This window comes from Heloderma suspectum, chromosome 8, assembly GCF_057233095.1.
Source record: "Heloderma suspectum isolate Gila_16-S chromosome 8, 16-S_ref, whole genome shotgun sequence".
NCBI classification, from domain to species: Eukaryota; Metazoa; Chordata; class Lepidosauria; order Squamata; family Helodermatidae; genus Heloderma; species Heloderma suspectum.
In genome coordinates this window covers 41,490,930-41,514,968 of record NC_139465.1, presented here as the reverse complement: position 1 = coordinate 41,514,968, position 24,039 = coordinate 41,490,930, and the positions used below count along the sequence as shown (strand labels likewise).

Genomic DNA, 24,039 nt, shown 5'->3' with positions numbered 1-24,039 from the left:
CAATGGGACTTGTAGACTGACACATTTGGACAACACCAGGTTGGGGAAGGCTACTGTGAACCATTAGTCTCCTGTTAGCCTCATTCTCCCTGCATGGGAGGGAGGAAGTGGGGATGAGACTGAAAGGAAAGCAGCTTGCCGGGACCTACCTAGGGAGCTTATGGCTGATATGAGCTGTGCACCCCAAATGCCACCCCCAACCGAAAATGAGCTTTGCGCCACTCGCAGGATTCCAACTCTCTCTGTGTCCATCCAGGCTGCTGGAATTGCTACCTTCTTCGGTTGTCACCTTCTTCTTCCCCACTCTTTGCTTCCACCTCCCTCCGGAGAGCGCTAAGGGGGCCGTCTGCTTGGAGGTTGCAGATCAGTCCACAAACACGGCAAACAAAACTTGGATGTCCATAAGCACATATGGTGAGATTGCTCCCCCCACCTCCACGAGGTTTTGGGAACAAATATTCAACTACGCTAGTGATGTGACTCCACAAAGCAGAGAGCTCTCGGCACCTACTGGGCTAATACGACTGCACCTTTGGACAAATGCAAAATTAAAACATAAAGGAATGTTAGCCTTTATTTGGACTGTGGCCAGGCTAGAATTGGTGGCAAAGTGGAGGTCCAATGTAGAACTGTCTATTATCGGATGAGAGCAAAAGATATGGGACCTCGCTCTTGTGGGGAAAAATCACAAAACAACGCAAATTCCAAAGTGGTCAAGGAACATCAGACTTCTTTTATGAGACTTGGCAGCAGTTTCTTGAATAAGTAAATATGGATACTGCTTCCCTACACCACCAACTTCTCATGGTCAACTTTTAGGCTGAAATAGCTTGGAATGCATTTCCCAGCATGAAATGAACAACATGTTTCCCCCTGTTGGATCATTCAATATAGGACCAATAATCACATGAAGTATGTTGAAGTTATTGGTGTCCGATGTATTTACCTGTTTATTGTTTCTTTTTTACAAATAAAAATATACATAATTAAAAAACAACAACAACATAGGAACTACCTTATATCAGGTCAGACTATTTTGTCTGTCTAACCCAGTTCTTGACTCCCCAGGCTCTCCAGCAGAGGTCTTTCACATCACATGATTTTCTTTTTTTTACATGACAATGCCAGGGATCGAACTTGTGCCCTTCTGCGTGCAAAGCATCCGCTCTGCCACTGAGCTACGGAGGGCTGGATGGCTCTGGACTACACCCGAGCTGAGCTGGAAGCAACGGAGCAGGGGAGAGATTAAAAGGCCACACTGCTGATGGGGAGACAACAGGACCAGAGCTAGGGAAGAAGACCTTGTCCCCTTGGAAACCCCTCTCGACTGATGAAGAACACAGGATTTTCTGGCTGCGTGGGTTCAGGCTCCTCTGCAGGGGGCTTTGGACTCACGGAAGCCTTGAATTAATTCATTTCTCACAGCACACGAGTGACTGAGCTAGTTAAATGTAAAGCTACGTAGATTACATCTCTACATCTGCGCTCCTGCATACTTTGTCTTCACCAGTTGTGCCAACGTTAATATTTCTTTAGTGCTGGCAAGCTGGTTGGATTGAAGAAGTCTGAAACATGCAGCAATTAAAAAAAGGAGTCCGGGACCCTTTCCAGACCTGTGTCTATTCACTGAATGCATCATTAAAGACCTTTTTCAGGCCAGGGTGCGCAAGGTCAAGAAATCTTGGCTGAGCTGGAATAGGCAGGAAAGCTCAAGTCCCCTTTCCCAAGGCTGTGCTCTCACCTCTCGGCAACAGAATGCGCCATATTCTTCAGCCTCTCCTTGTTTGACTGGGGGTCACTGATCTGAGAGACCACGGGACTTAGCAGCTTGTTCATCAGCTCGAGCACTTTGTCTGGGTTCTGAGGAATGCACAAATAGGAAAAGGAAGTATTGCTAGAACAATGCTTAGATCGAGGGGGGGGGGCAGACAGACAGACAGACAGACCTGATAAGACACTCCTTATGGGGGGGAGGAGAGGAGAGAGGGCCTTGTTTGTAAAATGTAGAAACTCTCTTGAAAAATTGGAGATCTGCAGTGGCAAAAGAAGTCCACAAAAATGTGGGAGAAGCCTTAAGAAAAGGACTTGGCATGTGGTGGTAGGTGTATGGCATAATTCGATGGGTGCGGAGGAAAAACACACAGTTAGGAGTGGGTGTAGAATTCATCTTCTTAGGAACCTCAACTTCCATTTCAAAAAATGCAGTTTCTATGGGCTATGGCTGGTGAAGGAGCCGTATACGATTTGCAGCAGTTTGTCCCTCCCTCATGATACATCTAGCAAAACCAGAATAAAGTATAAAGGATAGCACAAAATGTACATACCTATGCAGAATCAGAGAAATTATACAAATGTGTTCAATTTGCATAATTTATACAAATCACAGAATCCAGCTCATCTTGGCACAGAATCTGGATTGCTTAGTGCAAATATTTTTTAGCACCCCACGCCCTCATGTCTGTTGGACAATCACCATGGTCTGGTTTGCACAACCTAACAACCCAGGTTTTTTAAAAACATTTTTCTCCTTCTCTCGTAATATTAGAACCCAGGGTTATCGCATGAAGCTGAATAGTGGGAGGTTCCAGACAGATGAAAGAAAACACTTCTTCACACAGCGTAGAGTTAAACCATGGATTTCGCTACCACAAGAGATAGCGATAGCCGCCAACTTGGACAGCTTTAAAAGAAGATTAGACAAGTTCATGGAAAATAAAGCTATGACGGCTATATATTACTCCAGTATCGGAGCGAGTATGCCCTGTATACTATTTGCTGGGGAACATAAGAGGGAGGGTGCTATTTCACTCAGGCCCTCCAACCAGACAGACATTTGGTTGGCCGCTGCGAACAGAACACTGGACTAGCTAGGCTTTTGGTCTGATCCACCATGGTTCTTCTTATGTCTTTACTGTTACAACCTGCAGATTTTGGGACCCTCACATCCCACCCATCATTTTCTCTCTATCTCTTCCCCACCCTCCTGCTTCATCTTTGTTTGCTTAACATCCAGGCCGAAGAAGAATTCTGGAGAACTCAAAAGTCTACTCATTACTTTGTGAAATTTTGGTTGGGCCAAATAAAGATATTACCCTACTCTGGCTTTTGGATTTTTTTCTAATGGGCCATCATGACTACCTACAATTTTTATGGCCTATATTATAATTGTGTGTTTGTTTTAAAATGATTAACTATTACACAAATATATACAAAATACACAGATATATAAAATAGCTATTGAGCAACACATAACCAAACATGAACCATAGATACTCGCATTAATTATATCAAACTTTTCACCACAGTAAACGAAAAGTTATGGGACCACTGAACAAAAAGATATGGGACTATCAAGTAAATTAATCAATTAAGTAAAAATGAATGAAGAGAAAATGATATTCAACCATATATATTTACTGTATGCCTCAACTCACTCTTCATAGCATATCTTTAAAGTAACTCCAATACTAGCAAGTGTACATTAATTTCATTACTATTAACTTAATTCTTGTAGGTTAATAGTGTTTGAATGAACGTCTTCCACTGTTCTGAAAACTACTGTATAGCTCTGCTAATCCTCAATCTGGCTAATGGGAGCTATAGTTCAAAACATCTGGAGGGCACCAGGTTGGTAAAGGCTGATTTGCAAATTAAAATTAAAAACCATAGATATTATTGTCTGATGGCCTAGTTCTGTGAGTGTTCCTGCAAATATGAACTATTCAGAGTAGAGAAGGAACCCTAAAAGGCCAGGCAATTAAAAGAAAAATAAAACCAGTAGCACAGTGTGACTGAAAGGCTGGAGTTGGCCCTAGTGTTGTACATTCAGTTCACGTTCCAAGAGATCAGATCGCCCGCTAACGAATCCTGACTGCTTTAACAATTAAATGGGCATCTTGGCCAGCAATGGTTACAATCTGCTTACCTTGGCAAGGTCATAAAGTTTGGCAGCTTCTTCAAACAGTCCTTTACTTTCTGCCACTGAAGCAACTTTATTAATAATTGGTCTGGTGTCTCTAGTGAACTTGTCAATCACTCCAGGCTGATGAAAGAAGACAAAATAGAGAAGGTGGGATAAAAAGTGTGGATACCGGAACTGTTGCAAACTCCTGGAATAGTCTATCAACTGGCAACAAAAATTTCTGCATGCAAAATTATGGCTAATTTTACTTGTAAATTATCACTGGAAAAATACAGAGACCCCAACTGGGCTCGTGGTGCAAATGTGGTGGTCCTGTTCTTTCTTGCTCTTTTTGCTTCTTATTTATGGATTTAAAAAAATACATATAAATACATGACTTTGCAGGTATCAATGTCACAGGACAAAACAAATTACAACCTGTCAAAACAACACTAGAAACCATGTTCAAAAACACAGTTAAGATTATAATCTCTCATTTACAGTCTCCAGTTTTACAAGCAGCAGATAATCCTGGAGTCAAATAAACCAGTTCCAATTAAGTTATTTATATAGGAGGCCCCATTTCGGCTGGTGTACGTACATGCACAGTTTTGCTATTATGAAAAGCCATACATTTCAATGGGAATCCCCACTTATAACTTATTTTGTCATGCTGTAGAGCAGAAGTTTAAAGTCTAAGATAGGGGGGTTGAACCAGCCTGACTAGGGGCCTAATCTGGCTCTCTGGGGTTCTCTGGATGGGCCTTAGCCCCTTTCCCCCAAACATGGATTGTTTGGTGGCTTCCTGGCTTTTTGTGGAGTTTTTTCCCAATTCTAAAAGGTTGAAATGTTAAATTAAATGAATTTTAAATGAATTTTTAATTAAATTAATTAAATAGTTTGATTAAAGCTTAATTACCAGCAGTAAAAATTCTAAGTTAAAATACGCTGGTATTTTTTATGTTTCTGGGTTTTTTGGCCCCGCCCCCTTTTGTCTTTAGCCTCACCTGCCACTGGAATGTGGCCCCCAAGGGCTTCACCAAAACTGAATTTGGCCCTTGGGCTGAAAGAAGTCCAACACCTTTAGTCTAAGGTCGCTATACTTTCTTACAAGTGTCAGAAGATAGATCCGATGCTTCAACTGATTAATCTGTGATCCTGGCTCCTGCCAAACAGCTTTCTGGTTAAGTTGTTATGAAAGTTGGAAGCTTTTAGAAAGTCTTCTTTAAAACCAGGGGTTGGTCACATGCAGCTTGCATATGGCCCTGCTGGCCGTTTTTGCAGCCCCCACAGCCACTGCTGAATTTGCTGCTGCAGTAGAGAAAAAAGGGTGGCGATCTTGCTTAAAAACAAGACACCTTGTTTGGAAGCAGAATCGTGCTCCTGAACACCTCGTTTTCAAGCATAATGACCACCTGTTTTAAATGGACATCAGAAAGAGTCTGGAATTGTAATCGTTACATTTTTGTTAAGCCAAAACTAACTGCGAGAAACAGCATTCTGCATTCTGTCCCTTTTGATATCCAGTTCAAAAGTATTTCTGCCCTACATTCTATGGTTAAATTCCACTTGGCCTCCCTTTGTCCAGAAAGGGTGGGTGACAGACTGAACACAGTAACCCAGGTATTAAGCTTCAATGTGAGAAACAAAGAAGGAAGATGCAAAGACAAGAATTAGAAAACTGCCCTGCTAGCAACCAATACAAGGAGATGGGGAGATGGGAGGACTATGTATGAACTTACTTTTCTACTGCCATCGTTCTCCAGTTTTCCGAGAATCATGTCAAACTACCGATGGAAATAAAAACAAAACAAAGTTAGAAAGGGTGTGCTAAACATTCCAGGGCACTTCTAATGTTGTGTAACGGCACGGATTTCGTTAATCTAGCTTCAGCATGGCTAGGCACACCTTGGCTTTAAACACTACAGCACTGGGAGGTAAGGAGATAGTCCCAAGAATTTTGGGGATGGAGAGATCACCTTAGCTCCCTGTCTGTTTTGAAATCCAACAGCTCAGTGTTACTACTGAAGGCTGAAAGACCTAACAAAAGAAATGTACGTTTATCTCAGTCTTGTTAGACAATTCTGTGCCTACAGCAGCCTCCCCGAAACTGGGCCCCCCAGATGTGTTGGGACTACAACTCCCATAATTCCAGTGGAGGCTGGTGGCTCCAATGTGGGGAGAGAAGTGAATACGCTCTGGGTTTCAGTCAGAACTCTGCATGATTGAATCCTGGAGTGGATTCACAGCCCCACTGACAGCGGAGCCACCAACCTCCACTGCATAATTCCCAGCCAGCATGGCAGTCTAACACATCTGGAGGGCACCAGGTTGGGGAAGATTGGCTTACAGTTACTGTGACTGACTCCATCATGCTAGGGATTGACTAAGATGCAGGGCTGTTCAATTGTTTATCAGACCATATAGCATCTGTATGAAGTCCCAGTTGGTCCCTGTGAATGGACAGATGTCCTTCTACGTCAATGTTGCAGGGAACGGGGCAGTGTGACTAGAGTTGTCCATTGTTGAGAACAGGAAGCCCTGGCCAGCTACGATTCTGGGGGTTCTTTTGCATTGGGAACTTCCGGTTGGGGAGGCTTTTTGCCTAATGAAAGCCTGACGAGCAGCCCTCCAGTTTAGCCTCACCTCACACCTTCCTGCGCACTGGGCTGGAAGGCACATTTTTGCAGGGAGAGTGGGCAGTGGGGGGTCCTCCTGGCCTCACTGGGGAAGGGGCTGGCAAAGGGGAGGCTTCCCTGTAGCTGGCTTTTCTACTCGGTCCCAGGGCCTGGTCTGCAGGCACATGAGGCAGCCACCGTGCTGAAGCTAAGCAGGTCTGGGTCTCGTCAGTGCTTGGAGGGGAGACCACCTGGGAACCACATGCAGCCAGCTTGAGTTCCATGATGGAAGAAAGGTGGGATATAAATGTGATAAACAAACTCTCGATTCTGAATGGTTGGGGTCTTTCCAAGCCTTCACAGCAGCTTTCCCCAACCTGGCGCCTTTCAGATGTGTTGGACTACAACTCCCATCATCCCCAGCCTCCATACATGCTGCACTGAGAGTTCTGTCCAGGCTTTTTGCCTTCAGGGCATCTTTTCCACCTTGACATGTCTGCTGAGGGTCTCCTGTTCATTTGTCACAGAGGATTCCAGAGCGTGATTTCCATCGCATCCAAAATCCACGAGGCCACTACCCGCCCATAAACTGGGGGCACCCGCTAGAACGCATCGATGCTCCCACACAGCTCCACGGGGCGAGATCAGCAGAGCTTCTGGGTTCCCTGGGACATGGCTTGAAATCCTCTCTGATACCGGGAGCCTCTTTTGAAGAAAGGTAAATTCCATCCTAAGCAAGGGAGGAAGCACACCCATATACTTCTGCGTACCTCTCTGCTTTCTATCACTAGCTCGCTCACACAGCATAAGAACATGTTCTCCCCTTGGCTGTCCTTCTCGTTCCTGGAAAAGAACAGCAAAAAGGAAGAACGCATGGAAGATGGTCTGTTTGTACATGGCAGCTATTAAAACAAAAGTAGCCTTTTCCAAAGCCACAGCTAAGCCAGGGCCCACCTGAGAAAATAGAAGTACTGCAGGGCTTCTCGAGGGTCAGTGGACTCAAATTTGCGGGTGTAAAGCATCAACAGGCGAACAAAATTCAGGCGCCGGACGGCCGGAGGGTCACCAGCCTCATGGCTCACTGAAACGTTAAGAGATGGACAAATGAGCAATGATCCATACAGCCGAAGTATGGATCTCTCCTGTTTTCCAGCCGAGGCAGCGTTCCTATGCACCATGGTAGGTACTTCTGAAGGGATTGTTCCTGGGCATGCACCTTGCAACAAACAGCTTTATCAAAGGGTTGGATAAACAAAGGCAAGGGGGTGCCTGGGTGGCCAGAAGAACAGCATCTATGTTTAGAAACAGTATACGTCTGACTCCTAGATTCTGAAGATTCATAAACCAGGGGATGGAGATCACGATCATAGCCTGTTTGTGAATCCCCCCAAACCAGCCAGCTCACCACGGCTGGAAGGCAAACCGTGGTGCAGGAAACACTGCTGGTTTGACTCAGACCATTCTTAGGTTCTGATGACACCCCCTCCCTCCTAAAACCTTGACATGCCTTTAATTATACAAGTGGTCAGAGGTCAAATCTACCCTACCTCACCCACCCCATCCTTAACGTTTTTGATGAGATGATTAGTGAGCCAAAGATATGAATTTTGTCCCTTCCTACCCTCCAACACTTGAACCCCAGATTACTGGGAAGCAGAAAAGTGCTGTTAGATTTAGGGCAGAGGTGCTGGACCTCTTTCATTCTGAGGGCCGAAATCCATTTCCGAGAAGCTCTCAGGTGCTGCTTTCCAATGGTGGGTGGGGCTGGAGGCAAGGGGGTGGAGCCAAAGGCAAACGGGTGGGGCCAAATTGCCAGCAGATTCTAGTTTAAAACTCTTACTCCCAGTAACTTAGGAGAGGCCTTTTGACCTTTTAGAATTGGGGAAAAAACTGCACAAAAGCCAGGAAACCACCCAATGGTTGGTGGTTGGGGGAAAGAAGCATGGCCTTCTGGAGAACCCCATAAGCAATTTAAACAGCTAAAAACAATTTCCATAAAATACTAGACTTGTTCAGTCAGTTGGAATAAACTGTTGCTGAACCGTGGGCTATTGTGTTGTCTGAACCCAGCCATGATAACAAACCATAGTTTGTTAACCACAAACAACCCACAGTTCATAACCCAGCAACAAGCAATGGGTTCTCTTCATGGGCTGTCCATGGTTAACAAACCATGATTTGTTTGCGCAGCTGGGTTCAGACAACACGTTTCAACAACAATGCATGTTCAACAATAACCCACACTCAACCCATACTTAACCCTTGAGTGTGGGTTATTGTGTTGTCTGAATCCAGTCAATGTCTCACCACCTCCCAGCAATGTCTTAAACTAGGGTGTAGAACCAGGACGTGCAGAGTTGTGAACTTGACGTGTACCACAGGTATGTCAAAGCATCAGCAAGACATACCCTCCCAATCAATCAATGTGGTAGGTTTGCCACATCATCAGAACATCAAAGAGGTCATATGAACTGGCTGCCAATCTCTGGTACCAGAGTACTCCAGCAAACAGGGAGAAAATTTAAAAGATGTGGAGCCAGTCAGATTGTGATGGTAACAGCAGTGCAAGAACCAAGAAGTCTGCTTTTTGTTCACTGGGGCTAGGCTTTTCATCAGTCCACCCCCTTTCCCTCAACTGCCAATCATTTGGTGGTCCCCTGGCTTTTGCATGCTTTTTTCTCTGTCCTAAGAGGTTGAAATGCCTCTCCTAAGGCTTAGTTACCGGCAGTGAGAGCTTTAAGTTCAAATACCTTGGTGTTTTTGGGGTTTGGGCCTCACCCCTTTCGCTTTTGCCCCAGCCTGCCACTGGAATGTGCCCCCCCCCCCGCCCCCCCAGCACTGTGCAGGACACTAGCAACATCATGTGCCACAGAGGGATTAATTTCTGGAAGGGAAGGATAAAAAATTCAGCACTCACAAAGCTGTGCGCTCTGCCCGGATGATTTCAGCAGCAGCTTCAGTTCAAAAAGGACCAGGGCGACGTGAACAGCATGACAGCGCAAGCGCTCTGTGCGGAAGAGGAAAGCAATGGCGGCTTCGAACTGGGCTGTCAGGAATAGTACTTGAAAGTAGAGGAACGGCTGCTGGTTCACTGCAAAATGAGATTCGCCTGAAGAAACACACAAGGTTGCCGGGAGAGATCTTTTCAGAGTTGGTGCTTGTCAGCACAGATACTGCTTGTCATGACACATCAACATTGGTTTATCAGTGCAAATGGAGCGAACAAGGAAAGCAGAAAATGTATTTTCACTGCAGTAAATCTACCTATGATCACATTCACTGCACGCACATCATAAAAAGTTAAAATAAAAACAAGGAGATCCATAATATTATTTATATCCTGCCTTTCCCAAACAGTGGATGAATAAAACAGTCTTCCCCAACCAGATGCCCTCCAAATGTTTGGACTACAATGCCCATGATTCTTGACAATTAGCCATGCTTGCTGAGGCTGATGGGGGTTGTAGTACCAAACATCTGGAGGGTGCTAAGGTTGGGGAAGACTGTTATAACCATTTATTAAATAATATTAGTAATATCAGACTTGGGCCACAATCTGGCCACCAGACACAGACGGCGCGTTCACTTGACACACTAGCCCATGATGGGTGACTAGCCACGCACTGTGGGTTCTTTTGTGAATAACACACAGTGGATGGTCAGCACACTCTCCAGATAATTGGGCAAACATCCCACACTGCATGGGTTCTTTGTCCCCTTGTCCCCCTTCCCTCCTCCTTAGTCCTCCATCTGGCATCCCAGGGGATTTGGTGGCAGACTGTTTGGGCACCACTGGAGGGGTTGTCACTGGCAAGGGGGAAAGGGCACAGGCAGTGGCTTGGCCATCTTCGTGAATAGTGATCATGGCCCTACTCGGCAAGAGCGGCAGGTGTTTTCTGCCGCTCTTGCCAAGTGGCTCATCGCTTGCTGCCCTTTACCCACCATGGGTTGGCATGTCTGAATTGTCACGACACTCCAACCCATCATGGGTAAAACAAGCCCTACCGCAGAACATTGCTTATCAGGGCGGGTTGTCTGGGAAAAACAACTCACCCTGATAAGAACAGTCTGGGTTCGCACGACATGCTAACCTCTTGTGGCCAGTTACCCATGATGAGTTAGCGTGTTGTGCGAATCCAGTCAAGAGTCATGAATTACTAGTTTCTGAGTCACCCTTAACTATTTCGTGTGACTTGTTCATCTTGTTAAATAAAATTTATTTTGATGTGATATATTAGCTTAATTGGTAAATTCCTTTAAAAAAGTCCCACCCCAAAGTCTTGGGGCAACTCTTTGCATGGATTTCATTTTACAAAAACTATCAGATGCGATACAAATATCCCCCAAAATACTCATGACATCTCTGGGTTAACTTGCCATAGTCTTCAAGCAGTTGTTTCTGGAACTGGGACAAAGTCAGCCTGTCCTGGGGGGCGTTGGAGCCATCATCATCAAAGCACACTTGGTTCAGCTAAATGGAAGCATGAGAAAATGATGTTTCCATAATGCTTTCTTTGCCCAATGGATGCATGCAACACAAGGCCTCTCTTCAGAAGCTGAAAAAGCAACAAGTAACCAAACGTTGCCTCTGACCAAATCAAATTAACTACCCATGAATGGAACCTCAAAGAAGATGCTTTCTCACAGATGGACAGGCGAGCCTGAATAGGAGAGAGACAGACAGCCTCACTGTCCACCTCAGTCACAGATTCATGTGACAGCCTTGGACAAGTAATTTCTCTCTCAGCCCCAATTTTCCATCTTTAAAAAGGGAATAATAATGACCCACCTTGAGGAACCAACATATTCCCTGCCTTCCCAGATTAGTGTTTTATAACTAGATACCCAACTGAAGGAAATTGGAGTAACCCTACAGACATTAGTGGAATTAACGAAAATTTTGCTCAAGGAAAGAGGCATGTTTTAAGTCACTGGAAAATGTAAGCTGCATCTACCATCTCTCTCCATGGGAAGGGGAGGGGGGTTACTAAGGCAGCACCTATTCATCTGCAGAAATCCGTCCAACCTCAGTGTCCATGGACTGATGTTGGGAGAGTCTGATTTTGAAAGTACAATGGCTCCAAGATTGTGTCCTGTACACCAAGACTGTGTTAACACCCAGCAAGTTACAAACACCCTTGGACTGATCATATCCAGAAACATTTTAGCAGGGGACCCGTAAGTGTGGCAACTGTGAGTGCACCTTCTGAAGTTTACTGACTCATATCATGTGTCTTCCATCCTAAATAGGGGCCTCAATCCCCAAAATAGGTTCAGCATCTTGATTAGCTCCTTTAGAGTTCTGACTGAAACCTGGAGCAGATTCACTGCCCCACGGACATCGGAGCCACCAACGTCCACTGGCTTTGAAGCAAACTTTCCAGGGCCTTGCTTAGCAGATTGAGTAAAAGGGCTCCCAAATGCAGCAGGAACGACTTACCACGTTCTGAAGTCAGTCATGTAAAAACCTTTCTATCTAAAGAAGACGGAAGGAGTAGGACCGCTAAGTAACTAAAATGACCTAACTGTACCACTGCTCAGACCACCGAACCGCACCTGCGCAAGCAGAAGATCACATCCAACACAATATACCAATGAAAGCAATTCAAATAATGCAACGGTAATCTCAGAGAAATACTAGCAAAAACATGAAAAACTAAACAGCATCACATCAGAGGCAAGAAACGGTCAGAAAATGCACGCCCAAACAAGGCTGTTTTGACCTGATGCCTAAATACACAGCGAGGAGGACTATCAGGTCTCCAGGGGCAATGAGTCTCATTGTCTAGGCTAGGAGTAGACCGCATGCAGTCCCCCCTCACCGGACTTTTTTGCATTCCCCATTGCACTGCTGGTGAGTTTTTCACTGAAAGTTGGCAGCATGGCAGCAAAGAAAAGGGCTGATTTTCTCTTCTTTTTGAGAAAACAAGCCATGGTTCGCTGCCCAAATTTCGTGGCGTGGCCACACAGCAGCAAAAAGGGGCCAGTTTGACCATTTTTTAAAGCGAAAAAGCAGCCCTTCTTTTGCTGCCAAGTCACCAAACCTTGGTGGGAAAAGATTACCCGAAATTCGGCAAAACAGCAGGGTGGGACACTAGTGGGTTCGAGGGTGGGGGGACTGGCCCCCAGAAGTTGCCCACCACTGGTGTAGGCGCTGGAGCACAGCAAGCCGAGTCCCTTATCTCCTTTCATTGTGCCTCACAAGGTGGCGGGACACATAAGGTCTTTCTGCAGATGACCATATTGAGGGGGATGGAAAACAGCGGTGAGCGGTGGTGGATCCTTCAAGTATTTAGAAAACCACAGTATACCTTCAGCCAAAGATAATCTTCTGTCTTATCAGCCACTTCGCTGTGGTTGTCAGCAATGTCACATCGGCCTATGATACAGTAAACGGCTCTTTTGTATGGGTCAGTGTTGTTTCTCAGGGCTCGCCTGTAATGAAGGCGAAGTTTGTTCTCGGTGGCAGGAGACAATCTGCAATATAAAGAAGCGGCATCATTCAGACAGAGCATCTTTGAAAGGCCAGGCTTGCAGCCTTCTCATTCTCAGTGCTCAACTCCTCAGAGCAGCTGCCCACGTTCCTGTTTGACGCCCAAAGCCGAGCGACATCCCCACAACACACACACACACTTTCCCTGCACACATACGATGCTCCCTGGGCCAGTTGTTCAAGCAGCCTTCCCTAACCTGGTGCCCTCCAGATGTGCTAGACGACAACTCCCAGACTCTCCCAGCTAGTTCTATTGGCTGGAAGATCCTGGGAGTTGTAGTCCGTCACATCTGGAGGGCACCAGGTTGGGGAAGGCTAGTCCAGAGCGTGTAGCTCATGCCATCTAACATTGGGTGCCTGCAACCAGCTTAAATAATCCAGCAGACTCACTGAAGCAAATGGATCCAGACCAACAGGCCTCATGTCTGATCCATCAAATCCTGGAGCCTCACAGTAACTAGGGACAGCGCATTTTTTTTTTAAGTTCATAAATTTCATTTGGAATGGAAATTTCTGTGTGTTTCCAAAGGGGCCCCCCCCTCCCGCCCTCATGAAAGCCTCAAGAACTTTGTAGCCAGGAACTGAAAGCACCGAAGGTGCTGTGCACAACTTAAAATGAGCAGAGCAAATGTCAGTCCATCAGGTTGAGAGGACAGGTATCAATCCACTGAGGAAGGCTTGCCGAACTTGGTGCCCTGGCTGTCTGGGGATAATAGGAGTTGTAGTCCAACACACCTTGGAGAGCACCAGGCTGGGGTAGGCTGCAAAACTCTGATTTCTCTTCAAACTTGCCTCCCCCCTCCCGCCCCTGCTCCACTGACACGCATACACCCTCTCCTGGCCTCCTTTTGAGAAACTCCAGTATTTCTTTCTTTCTTTGATTTATACCCCGCCTTTCTACCACTACCTTTTATCTTTGCTGTGCATGTATTCCTGGAACCAAGTTTTAAATTCTCCAAGCTGGTGCTGTGCCCGATTCACCACTTGCAAGGCTGCCATTAAGTCTCCACACCTCATGCAGTAGTAAATGATCGCCCAAACGGGATGGCCTTCCACTTCCCCATCCTGAAAAAGCAGGCAAATGTTAAAAACAGAGAGAAAAAAAGAGAGATTTCCTGTGACTAAGGCCTAGTTCTGAAAGGAGGGAAATTCCCTGCATATAGAAAACTGGGCATCATGGGGAAAGGTTTTAGCCTAGATTTCTCTCTGACATTTTGGTTTCGTATGTGCAGAGAATTGTCTATACACTCACAGAAACATCTTTGATCTAGCAGAGGATTTCATGAATGGCAGTGTGGGAGTGCTCTGGAGGGTTGGGGGATTCTCCATGTGGGGAAGGCCATTTGGGGAAGAAGAAGGAGTGAAGGAGCAGGCAAAGGGAACATCAGGGCCTGCTCCAGTTGGACTGCTCCTTCTTTGGGAGATGAGAGGGGGGAACAGGGCCATCCCACCAGTCCTGCTGACAGTTTACCTAATTCTTTTTTCTCCCCTCCCCATTGCCTATTCTTTGTGTGTCATGTCTTTTTTAGATTGTAAGCGTGTGGGCAGGGACTGTCTTCTTTGTTCATTAATTGTAAGCCACTCCGGGAGCCTTTTTTGGCTGAGAAGCAGGATAAAAATACAATAAAAAAATAAATTATCCAGAACACCATGGAAGGTGGTGTGGGAGGCTGCAGGAGAAATGGATGAAAAGTGCCTCTCCCCACCTTCTATCTGTAGAGCTCTGTTTGATCAAACATCCTTCTGTGAACACAAGGACACAACTGGATACAAATCCATTATGATTTTCTTGGTGCAGAATTTTTAAATCCCCTCCCCACTCCCTAGTACTAGAAGGTTCTAGTCCAGGGGTGTGCAACTTATGGCCCACCAGATGTTTTGGCCTACAGCTCCCAACATCCCTCACCATAGGCAATGCTGGCTAGGGCTGATGGGAGTGGCAGACCAAAACATCTGGAGGGCCACAAGTTGCCCACCCCTGATCTAGTCCCTCTCCCTGCTCAATCAATGCAGGATGCAACTGCAGCACCCCTGAGAGAGGGCCGTCTAGCTTTTGCATAAATACCCCCAGCAAAGGAGAGTCCACCACTCTCCAAGGCAGTCTGATCCACTGTAGAACAGCTCTTACCGTTAGGACACTTCTCCTAATGTTTAGCTAAGATCTCCCTCATGGCAATTTCCTCCCCTTGGTTCTGTTCCTGCCCTCTGGAGCAACGGAGAACAGGTCTGCTCCACCTCCTGTATGGCAGGCTTTCAGATATTTGAAGACTGCTATCGCGCCTCCTCTTCATCTTCTCTTCCTCAAGCTAAACACACCCAGCTTTTTCAACAGTTCCTCAGAGGACTTGGTTTCCAGACCCCTCGCCATCCTGGTTTCTCTTTTCTGAATGTGCTCCAGTTTGCCAATGTCCTTCTTAAAATATGGCACCCAAAACTGGACGTGGTACTCCAGATGCAGCCTGGCTCACACAGAATAGAGTGGAATCAGTGGAGGCTGGTGGCTCCAATTCCGTGTGTGTGTGTGTGTGTGTGTGTGTGTGTGTGTGTGTGAGAATCCATTCTGGGTATCAGTCAGAACCTGCCAGACCTCTAAAGGAGCTATCCAAGGTGCTGACCCTAATTGCGGGGGGGGGGGGGGGTTCCAGCACCTTGGATAGCTCCTTTAGAATTCTGGCTGGTTCTGATTGAACCCCACAATGGATCCACGGCCCCACCGAAATCGGAGCCCCCAGCCTCCACCGAGTGGAACTATTGCTTCATTACGTTTCTGTTAACACAACCTAGAATTGCATTCACCTTTTAAGGTGCCGCATTGCACTCCTTTTAAAAGATCTGAGTACCCACAGCTCTGCCCGTAAACAAATGCAAAGCGCATTCGAAGAGGTATTCTTCTTGTGCTCTATTTTTAACGTACATGACGATTCCACACACAGCAACCCCATTTCTGCACAAAACAAAGTGAACCAGAATCATTTGAATGGTTAAACAAATAATGCCAGAACGCCACGGCTGTGGCATCCCGGTTGCGCCTACCTGGAGCCCTGGGACAGACACCGGGAGTTTGATGTTCAGGAAACTGCGGACTAACTGGTAAGTTCCAGGTACTCCGCCCAGCTGGGCTTGGTGTAAGTTGCCAAAGACTGTCACCAAGGTGTAGTTCTTGTAACTGCAAGGAACCAGACATGGCCGATTAACCAGGAATCTCACACATCCCAATCTTTCATTTATTTATTTAAAGTATTCTTATCCCACCTTTTAATTAATTACTTTTTTTTTTAACTAGAGGCTCACATGCGGACAAAAATTATAGCAATACAAATTAAACACAACTGTAAAACTAAAATCAACTATATGAGCTCTTAAAGCAGGCTGTACAGAGGGAGATGGGAGGGAAAACAGGACCATTCCACCAACCATGCTGAAAGACTACTTCATTTTTTCCCCTTCCCTTCCCTTCCCATCTCTTTCTCCGTTGTGTGTCATGTCTTTTTTAGATTGTAAGCCCGCAGGCAGGAACCGTCTTTTTCCACTGACTGCATGCAAGGGAGGCTTTTTGGCTGAGGAGCGGGATAAAAATGTTTTAAATAAATGATACATAAAACAGCAGAGCTCTTTAAAAGCAGCAGAATAAGCAAGAACAAGCTAGTAACACCACCCAAACCAGCCAGCAGAGATAAACATGAAATCAATTACTGCTATATTAAAATGCATGGGCACAGAAAACTGTTTTCACCTGGTGTCTTGCTGGGCATCCCCTGGGGGGGTGGAGGTCCAAAGCTGGGGCCCCACTGCTGAGAAGGCCAGATAATGATTCCCAGCCCCCTGACCTCTGTAGCTAGGGGAAGCCAAAGAAGGGCCTCTCCAGCACCCAGCAGTGAGCGAGAGGGTTGGATGGAAACCAATGGTCCAGTGGTCACCAGATTTAACTTGTGACTACTGTCATTAGATGGGAGCACGTCCCCTGTACTGATGGACCCTGTGTGGTGGTGCTCCTGCCACACTCCCGCACACACCCCAATGCTTCAGTCAGGGTATAGTGAAACTACAGAACTCATTGCATTCACGAGATATAGCGATGGCCACAAATGTGGATGACTTTAAAGGGGGATTAGACAAATTCATGGAGGAGAAGGCTATCAATGCCTACTAGTCCTGATGACTATATATTACCTTCAGTTAACAGGGGCAGGATGCCTATGTAGTCCAATTGCTGGGGAACATGACCAGGGGGGTGTTATTGACTCAGGTCCTATTTGTGGGTTTCCCGTAGGCAGCTGGTTGGCCACTGTGTGAACTGAATGCTGGATGAGATGGACCCTTGGTCTGATCCAACAGGGCTCTTCTAATGTTCTTACTCAGAGAGGGGAGGAAGTTTATCACCCCCCTGATTCTCCCTACTTTCTTCCTGGGTTTGCTTGGTCAGGGGCCAAAAGCACAGCCTCCAGGGGGGCCTTCTTAGCCCCTCCCTACCTGCCAGCCTTTCAAACTGCCCTTCCCAATCGGAGGCCCCAGGTATTCCTGAATTGTAATCCTCATCATCCCAGCTCGCATGGCCAGTGGTCAGGTCCTATTTGTGATGGGAAGTGTAATCCAACAAAATCTGTAGACCACGGGTTGGGGAAGGCAGCTTTAAATGCCAGCTAGGGCTCAAAATTCTTATTCTGTCCCTTCCCTTCCATCCAAGTCTTGCTCTGCTGGAGGACACATCTCAGCTGCCTCGGCAATGGAGCACTGCCTTTCCTAGCCTTCAAACAGGCCCCTAAGTGACGTTGTTGCCGCAGCAATCGCAGCTTTGAGGCCATGACGCTGTCTGGTGCCGTTGCTGGGTCTCTCTATAATCAGGGCTGAGTCTGCCCAATTTGTCAGGTTTGCCTGCTGCCTGGGTCCTGGGATTGCAGGGGTAAGCCCAACCCTGGATACACCCACACCACCAGTGAGATTGGTGAGTAGGACGATCAGGACTTCTGCAGTGGGGAGGTGCATGGCCTTCTCCGCATCAGCCCCAAGGCATTGGGATGTACTTTGCAAGGCAGTGTATCCATATACCTCCATAAGGCCCATCTTTTGGGTTCATCTTCTGGAATCTGAACAGCGTAACAGCTGTTGCAACATAACTGAGTTTTACTGCTCTTGATTTGGTAATCTGGGGGAAATCTTGGATATTTTAGCAATTTGATTTTATTATGTCTGTATATTTATAAGCTGCCTCAGATGGTTGGGAAGGCAAAAGACAACATATATTTTAAATAAATAAATGAATGTCTGAACTTGCTCTCAGGGCTGATTTATGGGTGAAGGAAACCAAGTCCCTCATGCCCCTGTCATCTGAGGAAAGGCGGACTATGAACAGGGAGAGGGCCTTCTTGGTTGTGGAACCCCAGCATACAGAACTCTCTCCCCAGAGAGGTTGGCCTGGGGCCTACCTCAATGTATTTGAGGCCCCAGGCACATACCTTTTAAATTTTCCCTGGCCTTTAATCTCAAACATATTTTTACTTCTGCTGTCAGTGTTTTTGTTTCCTTTAAAAGAGGGGTGGGAAACCTTAGAGAGTTCAAGGGCTGATTTCCAATCCCTGAAACCCACAGGGGGCCACAACCCCCCCCCACACACTGCTGAAATCACCACACACGATTTCACACACCACAACCCCACCACACACACTGCAGCAGCAATTTGGTGGCAGCTGGCAGTGTGCTAAATTTGCATTGAAACACGGTACGCAGCCCCAGCACGCCTTGTTTTAAAACGTGAAAATGCAGCCAGTTTTGCTGCTGTTGCTGCCACCATTTTACCAAAATTTGGCGGCTGCATCTTTGAGGATGGGTGGGGGCACAAAAAAGGCTGGGGGTCCACACGCAGCCCACTTTCGATATAAAGCAGGACACTCCTGTGTCAGAAAGCAGATTGCTTAAAAAGTGCATATATATCTTTCTTGCACTGCATTTTCAGATGCATGAGAGCAGGGAGGGGGAATGGCCTGTGGAGGACCCTGCCAAGACCCACCCCCCACATGCTCCTTGCCTTTCCTGTTGGTAAAGAGGGGGCTGCTTGGCTCTGTGTGTGTATCTACACGCACACAGGTGAATGGGATGTGTGTGCGTGGAGGGTGGCAATCCTCATTTTGGGCTCTGGCCACACCCGCTTCTGGCATATGGCCTGTGAGAAGTTCCCCACTTGGTAATCTGGCCCTTGGACTGAAAAAGCTGCCCCACCATGGCATGAAACTTGCAAAAGTGCTCCCATCTAATTCAGCTGGGATTGTTTCGCTTAGGAAAAAAGGCAAGTAAGGGGAGGCATGATAGAGGTGTACAAAATTATGCACGGTGTGAAGAACATGGATAGGGAGACATTTTTCTCCCTCTCCCATAATACGAGAACCCAAAGGGGTTGTCCTATGAAGCTGACTGGTGGGAGATTCAGGAGAGATAAAAGGCAGTCCTTCTTCACACAGCGCAGAGTTAAACTATGGAATTCACTACCACAAGATGTGATAGCCACTGACTTAGATGGCTTTAAAGGGGGATTGGACAAATTCATGAAAGATAAGGCTATCAATGGCTACTAGGCCTCATGGTTATATGCTACTCCAGTGTGAGAGGCAGTATGCCAATGTACACCAGTTGTTGGGGAACATGGGCAGGAGGGTGCGGTTGCACTCATGTCCTGCTTGTGGGTTTCCCATGGGCAGCTGGTTGGCCTTTGAGTGAACAGAATGCTGGACTGGATGGACTCTTGGTCTGATCCAGCATGGCTCTTCTTATGTAGTCATTGACAATGTCAGTCAATCCCTTCAAGGCCTGAACTTGGTGAAAAGGCAGAATTGATAGTAGATCTTCTGAAAACACTATCATCTGCAGAGGCATTTGTATCACGTGTACCAGCAAAACAGACTATGAAAGTGCCTGAATTCTAGTTACTGAACAGTCATACCTTTGTTCGAGGTATTGTAGGGCCTGCCTCACAAACTCCATCTGCACCTCCATACTTGTCCGGACTTTCAAAGCATCGCTTGCAGGAACCAGCAAAATGTCAGTCATTTGCTTCACCATAGCCCACAAGTCAGTAATGTTCTGCAAAATAAAAGAGGGGTGGCTACCGGCTGCAGGGCTCCTACTGCTAGCAACCAGAAGACACTGTATAGTCATTCCATCTTTTCCCCCATCACAATTCCATCTTTTTTCCCTTAACAGATTTTCTACAGTAAGAAAAAAGATGGAAGGACTGGTGGGAAAACATGGGAGGGTTAGAAGTAGAAGATGTCCTCTGGACCCCTGGTAAACTTCCATGAATAACGCAAGGCAACGATGTCCTAAAAGCCTCAAATGGAAGCATTCCAGGTCAAGACAACAGAACTTGCTACCACGAGATGACATACTTATCTTCATCAGGACAGCCTTGAAAATGAAGAGGGTCAGTCAAGACTCTTCATGCTTATTGATAAACGTCAGCTGCAACTGACAGTACTAATTAGCCTCATTATTTTAAGACCACAACTATACTACAAACTCAAACCAGCATTAAATCAGTTTTGCTCTTATGGCTTGCCCTCAAAGGAATTCTGGGGGCTGTAGTTTTGCAAGGGTGCTATGAATCCTTATAAGAGATCCTTCCACCAATCTGCAACACTACAGTTCCCAGGATCCCTTGGAGAAAAAGCTGAATAGAATAAGACCTGACAGAAGGCTCACAATTCTCTTAGCACCTGCTCCATTTGTGGGGATTTTGGCTGGAAAGGGTTTCCCCAAGGCTGTGTGTACCTAGCGCAGGATGGGCTGCGGTGTTCTGAAAACTAGTTATTGTTTCTTGTTCGCCCCCTCGTGGTTTCTAATGATCACAGAAGATGGCAGAGAATGTTGGGTTAGATCAGGGGTGTTGAACTTCTCCAGTCATTTGGGGTTTTCCCGGCTTTTGTGCATTTCCCCCCCTTCTAAATGGTTGAAATGCCTCCTAAAGCTTAGTTACTGACAGTCCAAGAGCTTTAAGCTAAAATATGCTGGTAGTTTTGTTATTTGGCTATGTCTTTTTTCTCCTCTGGCCCACCCCACTGAAATGTGCCCCCAGAGAGCTTCTCCAAAGTTGAATTGCGCCCTTGGGCTGAAACGTTTGACATCCCAGGGTTAGAAGATCGTCTGAACATTACGTTCGTTTGCTTTTTTCTGATGGCAAATGAGTACAGTACAGAAACTGTAGCTAAGTATTTACTGAGAGCAATGAGGATAGGAGGTTCTAAAATATTATCTAACTAGTCTAATTTTGATTTTTTTAATTAACAGAGCTATCTGACCTATGTTTTAGGATTTTACTTTTGTAAGTTAAGTGGCAGCTTTGTATTTCATTCTCTTTATATTTTTCTTCTCAATTGCTATATGGGTCTTATTGTGAGGTCTCTTGACAGGATCAGTAAACTGATTGACACCCTGGGACCAGTGGCCTCACTGAGCATAAAACTGAGCATAAAGGCAGCTTCATATATTCACAGCAGCAGGAATACAAAGGGGGAAGGAGGAGGATGGTGCCTCTCCTGCAGGTGACCCAGTGGTAAAAATAGTTGTCTCTCTCCGATGCAATACGAACCAGGGGTGTGTGTGTGTGTCTGCGCATGCACAAACATGCACACACCCCCACACCTGGTTCGTGTTGTGTGTCTACGTGTCAATTTAGAAAGCAATCAGTTTTGTCCATGTCAGCAGGCTGCTAATTTCAGCCAAACCCAGAAGCCTTGTGCTAAAGTATGGGCAGTACCTTATCATCCAGTTCCGCAACAGCAGCGCAAAGGTCCACCAAGTTGGGCTGCAGATGTCCATTCACAATCTTCTCATTATAAACATAGATCTGAAAACAGATTGAGCATAGGCAGATTTTCACCACACATGCCACTCTCTTCCCACTCTTTCCCCCTTCTCCTCTCCCTGATCGCAGCAAAACCTGACATAGGCCTCCTGGTTGGGTGGCCTTGGGGGAGTTCTCCAGCCAGCATGCTTCCTCATTCCTGTGCCTTGCAGCAGTGTCACATCAGGGGATGTAGAGTAATATAAAATGCTCTTCTGCATTTATTCCAAAGCTCTAGTTAGGCCCTGCGGGCCAAAGTAATACTGTATTTCTGGCTGCTCTGCATGGCAAATCCCTACGTTGATCTAATAATGACAACACAGACGGACCAGTTGCTGGCAGAAATATGAAACCTTCAATGTGAGACCTGAGTGACTGTCTTCCGTCAAGCACTCTTCTATCTGTGGGAGGGTTTTTAACTAGATGCCCATACAGAGAAACATGGTAAAACAAAGATGATTCCCAAAGGATTTCAACAATATGCTTCTCATCAGGAGTAACATGGAAGCATTTCCAATTTCCCTGAGATCTGGAAACTTTGGGGAAAACATTCTAATAATCCTGACAAAGAATGTTATTCAAACTGCATTGCTTTTATTCAGTTTTTTATCACTAAGTAAAGCACCTGCTTTGACTTCCTAAGGTATCTGGGATTGAATCTGGCATCTCCAAGGAAATGAGCTTTGATCACAGCCCCTTGCCAGAGATCCTGGAGATAATCAGAATAGAGAAGCTAACCGTGCAGTCCCATGTCTACTCAATGGGGCTTATTCCCAGCTAAGCGGGTAAGGCTGCAATCCTCTACTTGCTTACCTGGGAGTAAGTCCCATTGAAATCAGTGGGTTTTATTTCTGAGTAAATGTGTACAGGATTGCCCTGTGAATTAGCTTACTTGCTAGAAGGCCATTTCATATCTTTATAACTGATCATTATTATCTAATGTAATCGCTCTATGTTAACATCTTATTGCTGACTGGATGGCCTTCTGCACCTACCCCAGCCCCAAAGGCCACCTGGTCAGCAACAGGATGTCAATGCAGAAAGGCAGGTTGCTTATCCGTAACGGCAGTTCTTCGAGTGGTCACCTGTGCATTCACATATATGGGCTCTGCACCTGTGCAGAGCCTCAGTTTGGGAAACTTCTATAGCTGAGGCATTTTAGATGGGAACACTCCCCCACCGTCTACTTCGCATGTCCCCATGGGTTCCCACCTATTCTCTCAGTCCCTGAGACCGACACTGCAGTCTTGGAACTGAGAGGAAACACAAGTTTGGTACCAACTATCGAAAGTGATGTCGACACCAAAGTGGGGACAGTGGGTGGGGTGTGTGAAGGCACAGATGACCACTCAAACAACTACAGTTACAGGTAAGCAACCTGTCTTTTTTCTTTGTGGTCTCTGTGCATCACACATATGGGCAACTACCAAGCTGACTTACCGGAGGTGGGTCAGTGTCCCAGGTAAGTATTGATGACAGGACTGAGCGACCAAGGGCATGTCAGCCCTAGACCTGATGTCCAAGCGGTAGTGTCAGATGAAGGTCGACGATGTGGACCAAGTCACCACCTGTCACAGATCTGAGATAGCCACTACCCTATCCAAAACAACTGATGTTGCAACTGCTTGAGTAGAGTGTTCACGAATTGGTACTGACAGCTCGAGCCCAGCCAGTTTGTGTGCTAACTTTATGGTTTTAACAACCATGAAGCAAAAGGAAAGAGGCAGTCCTTTACGCTGTCTGCTGTAACAAACAAATAAATGGGATGTCTTAGGGAACGACTTGGTCTTAGCCTTGTAAAAAGCCAAAGCCCTCCTGATGTCCAGTGCATGTGAAGTTGACTCCAAAGGACTGGGCAGAGATGGAAAGACCACCGACAGAATAATGTCTTGATTAAGGTGGAACTCAGACACCACCTTGGCACAAAGGAGGTATCAGGACACAGACCACCTTATCTCTGTGAAAGACAAGGTAAGGAGTGTCCACTCGAAGCACACACAGTTTACCAGCCTGTCTGGCTGATATAATTGCCACGAGGAATGCCACTTTCCAAGACAGAAGACGCAGGTCTACCTTAGCCATGGGCTCAAATTGTTTCCATGACAAAGCCTTAAGGACAACTGATGGACTCCAGTTTGGTACCGTAGAACAGATCAGAGGTGCTATATTTCGAACTCCCCTTAAAAACCTCTTGGCC

At 46.2% G+C, this 24,039-nt stretch overlaps 1 protein-coding gene across 2 annotated transcripts in view; it reads right to left on the bottom strand.

Moving 5' to 3' along the window:
* NUP93 (nucleoporin 93) overlaps positions 1-24,039 on the bottom strand; it is a 127,833-nt gene that overhangs the window by 9,534 nt on the left and 94,260 nt on the right. For both annotated transcript variants that reach the window (XM_084812092.1, XM_084812093.1), the window contains 12 exons: positions 21,756-21,845; positions 19,944-20,083; positions 16,046-16,178; positions 13,920-14,077; positions 12,831-12,996; positions 10,897-10,990; positions 9,437-9,628; positions 7,474-7,600; positions 7,290-7,362; positions 5,644-5,688; positions 3,926-4,042; positions 1,742-1,860 (listed from right to left, as the gene is read on the bottom strand). In XM_084812092.1, coding sequence (XP_084668218.1) covers positions 1,742-1,860; positions 3,926-4,042; positions 5,644-5,688; positions 7,290-7,362; positions 7,474-7,600; positions 9,437-9,628; positions 10,897-10,990; positions 12,831-12,996; positions 13,920-14,077; positions 16,046-16,178; positions 19,944-20,083; positions 21,756-21,845 — 1,454 coding nt within the window. The remainder of the gene's footprint in view (positions 1-1,741; positions 1,861-3,925; positions 4,043-5,643; positions 5,689-7,289; positions 7,363-7,473; positions 7,601-9,436; positions 9,629-10,896; positions 10,991-12,830; positions 12,997-13,919; positions 14,078-16,045; positions 16,179-19,943; positions 20,084-21,755; positions 21,846-24,039) is intronic.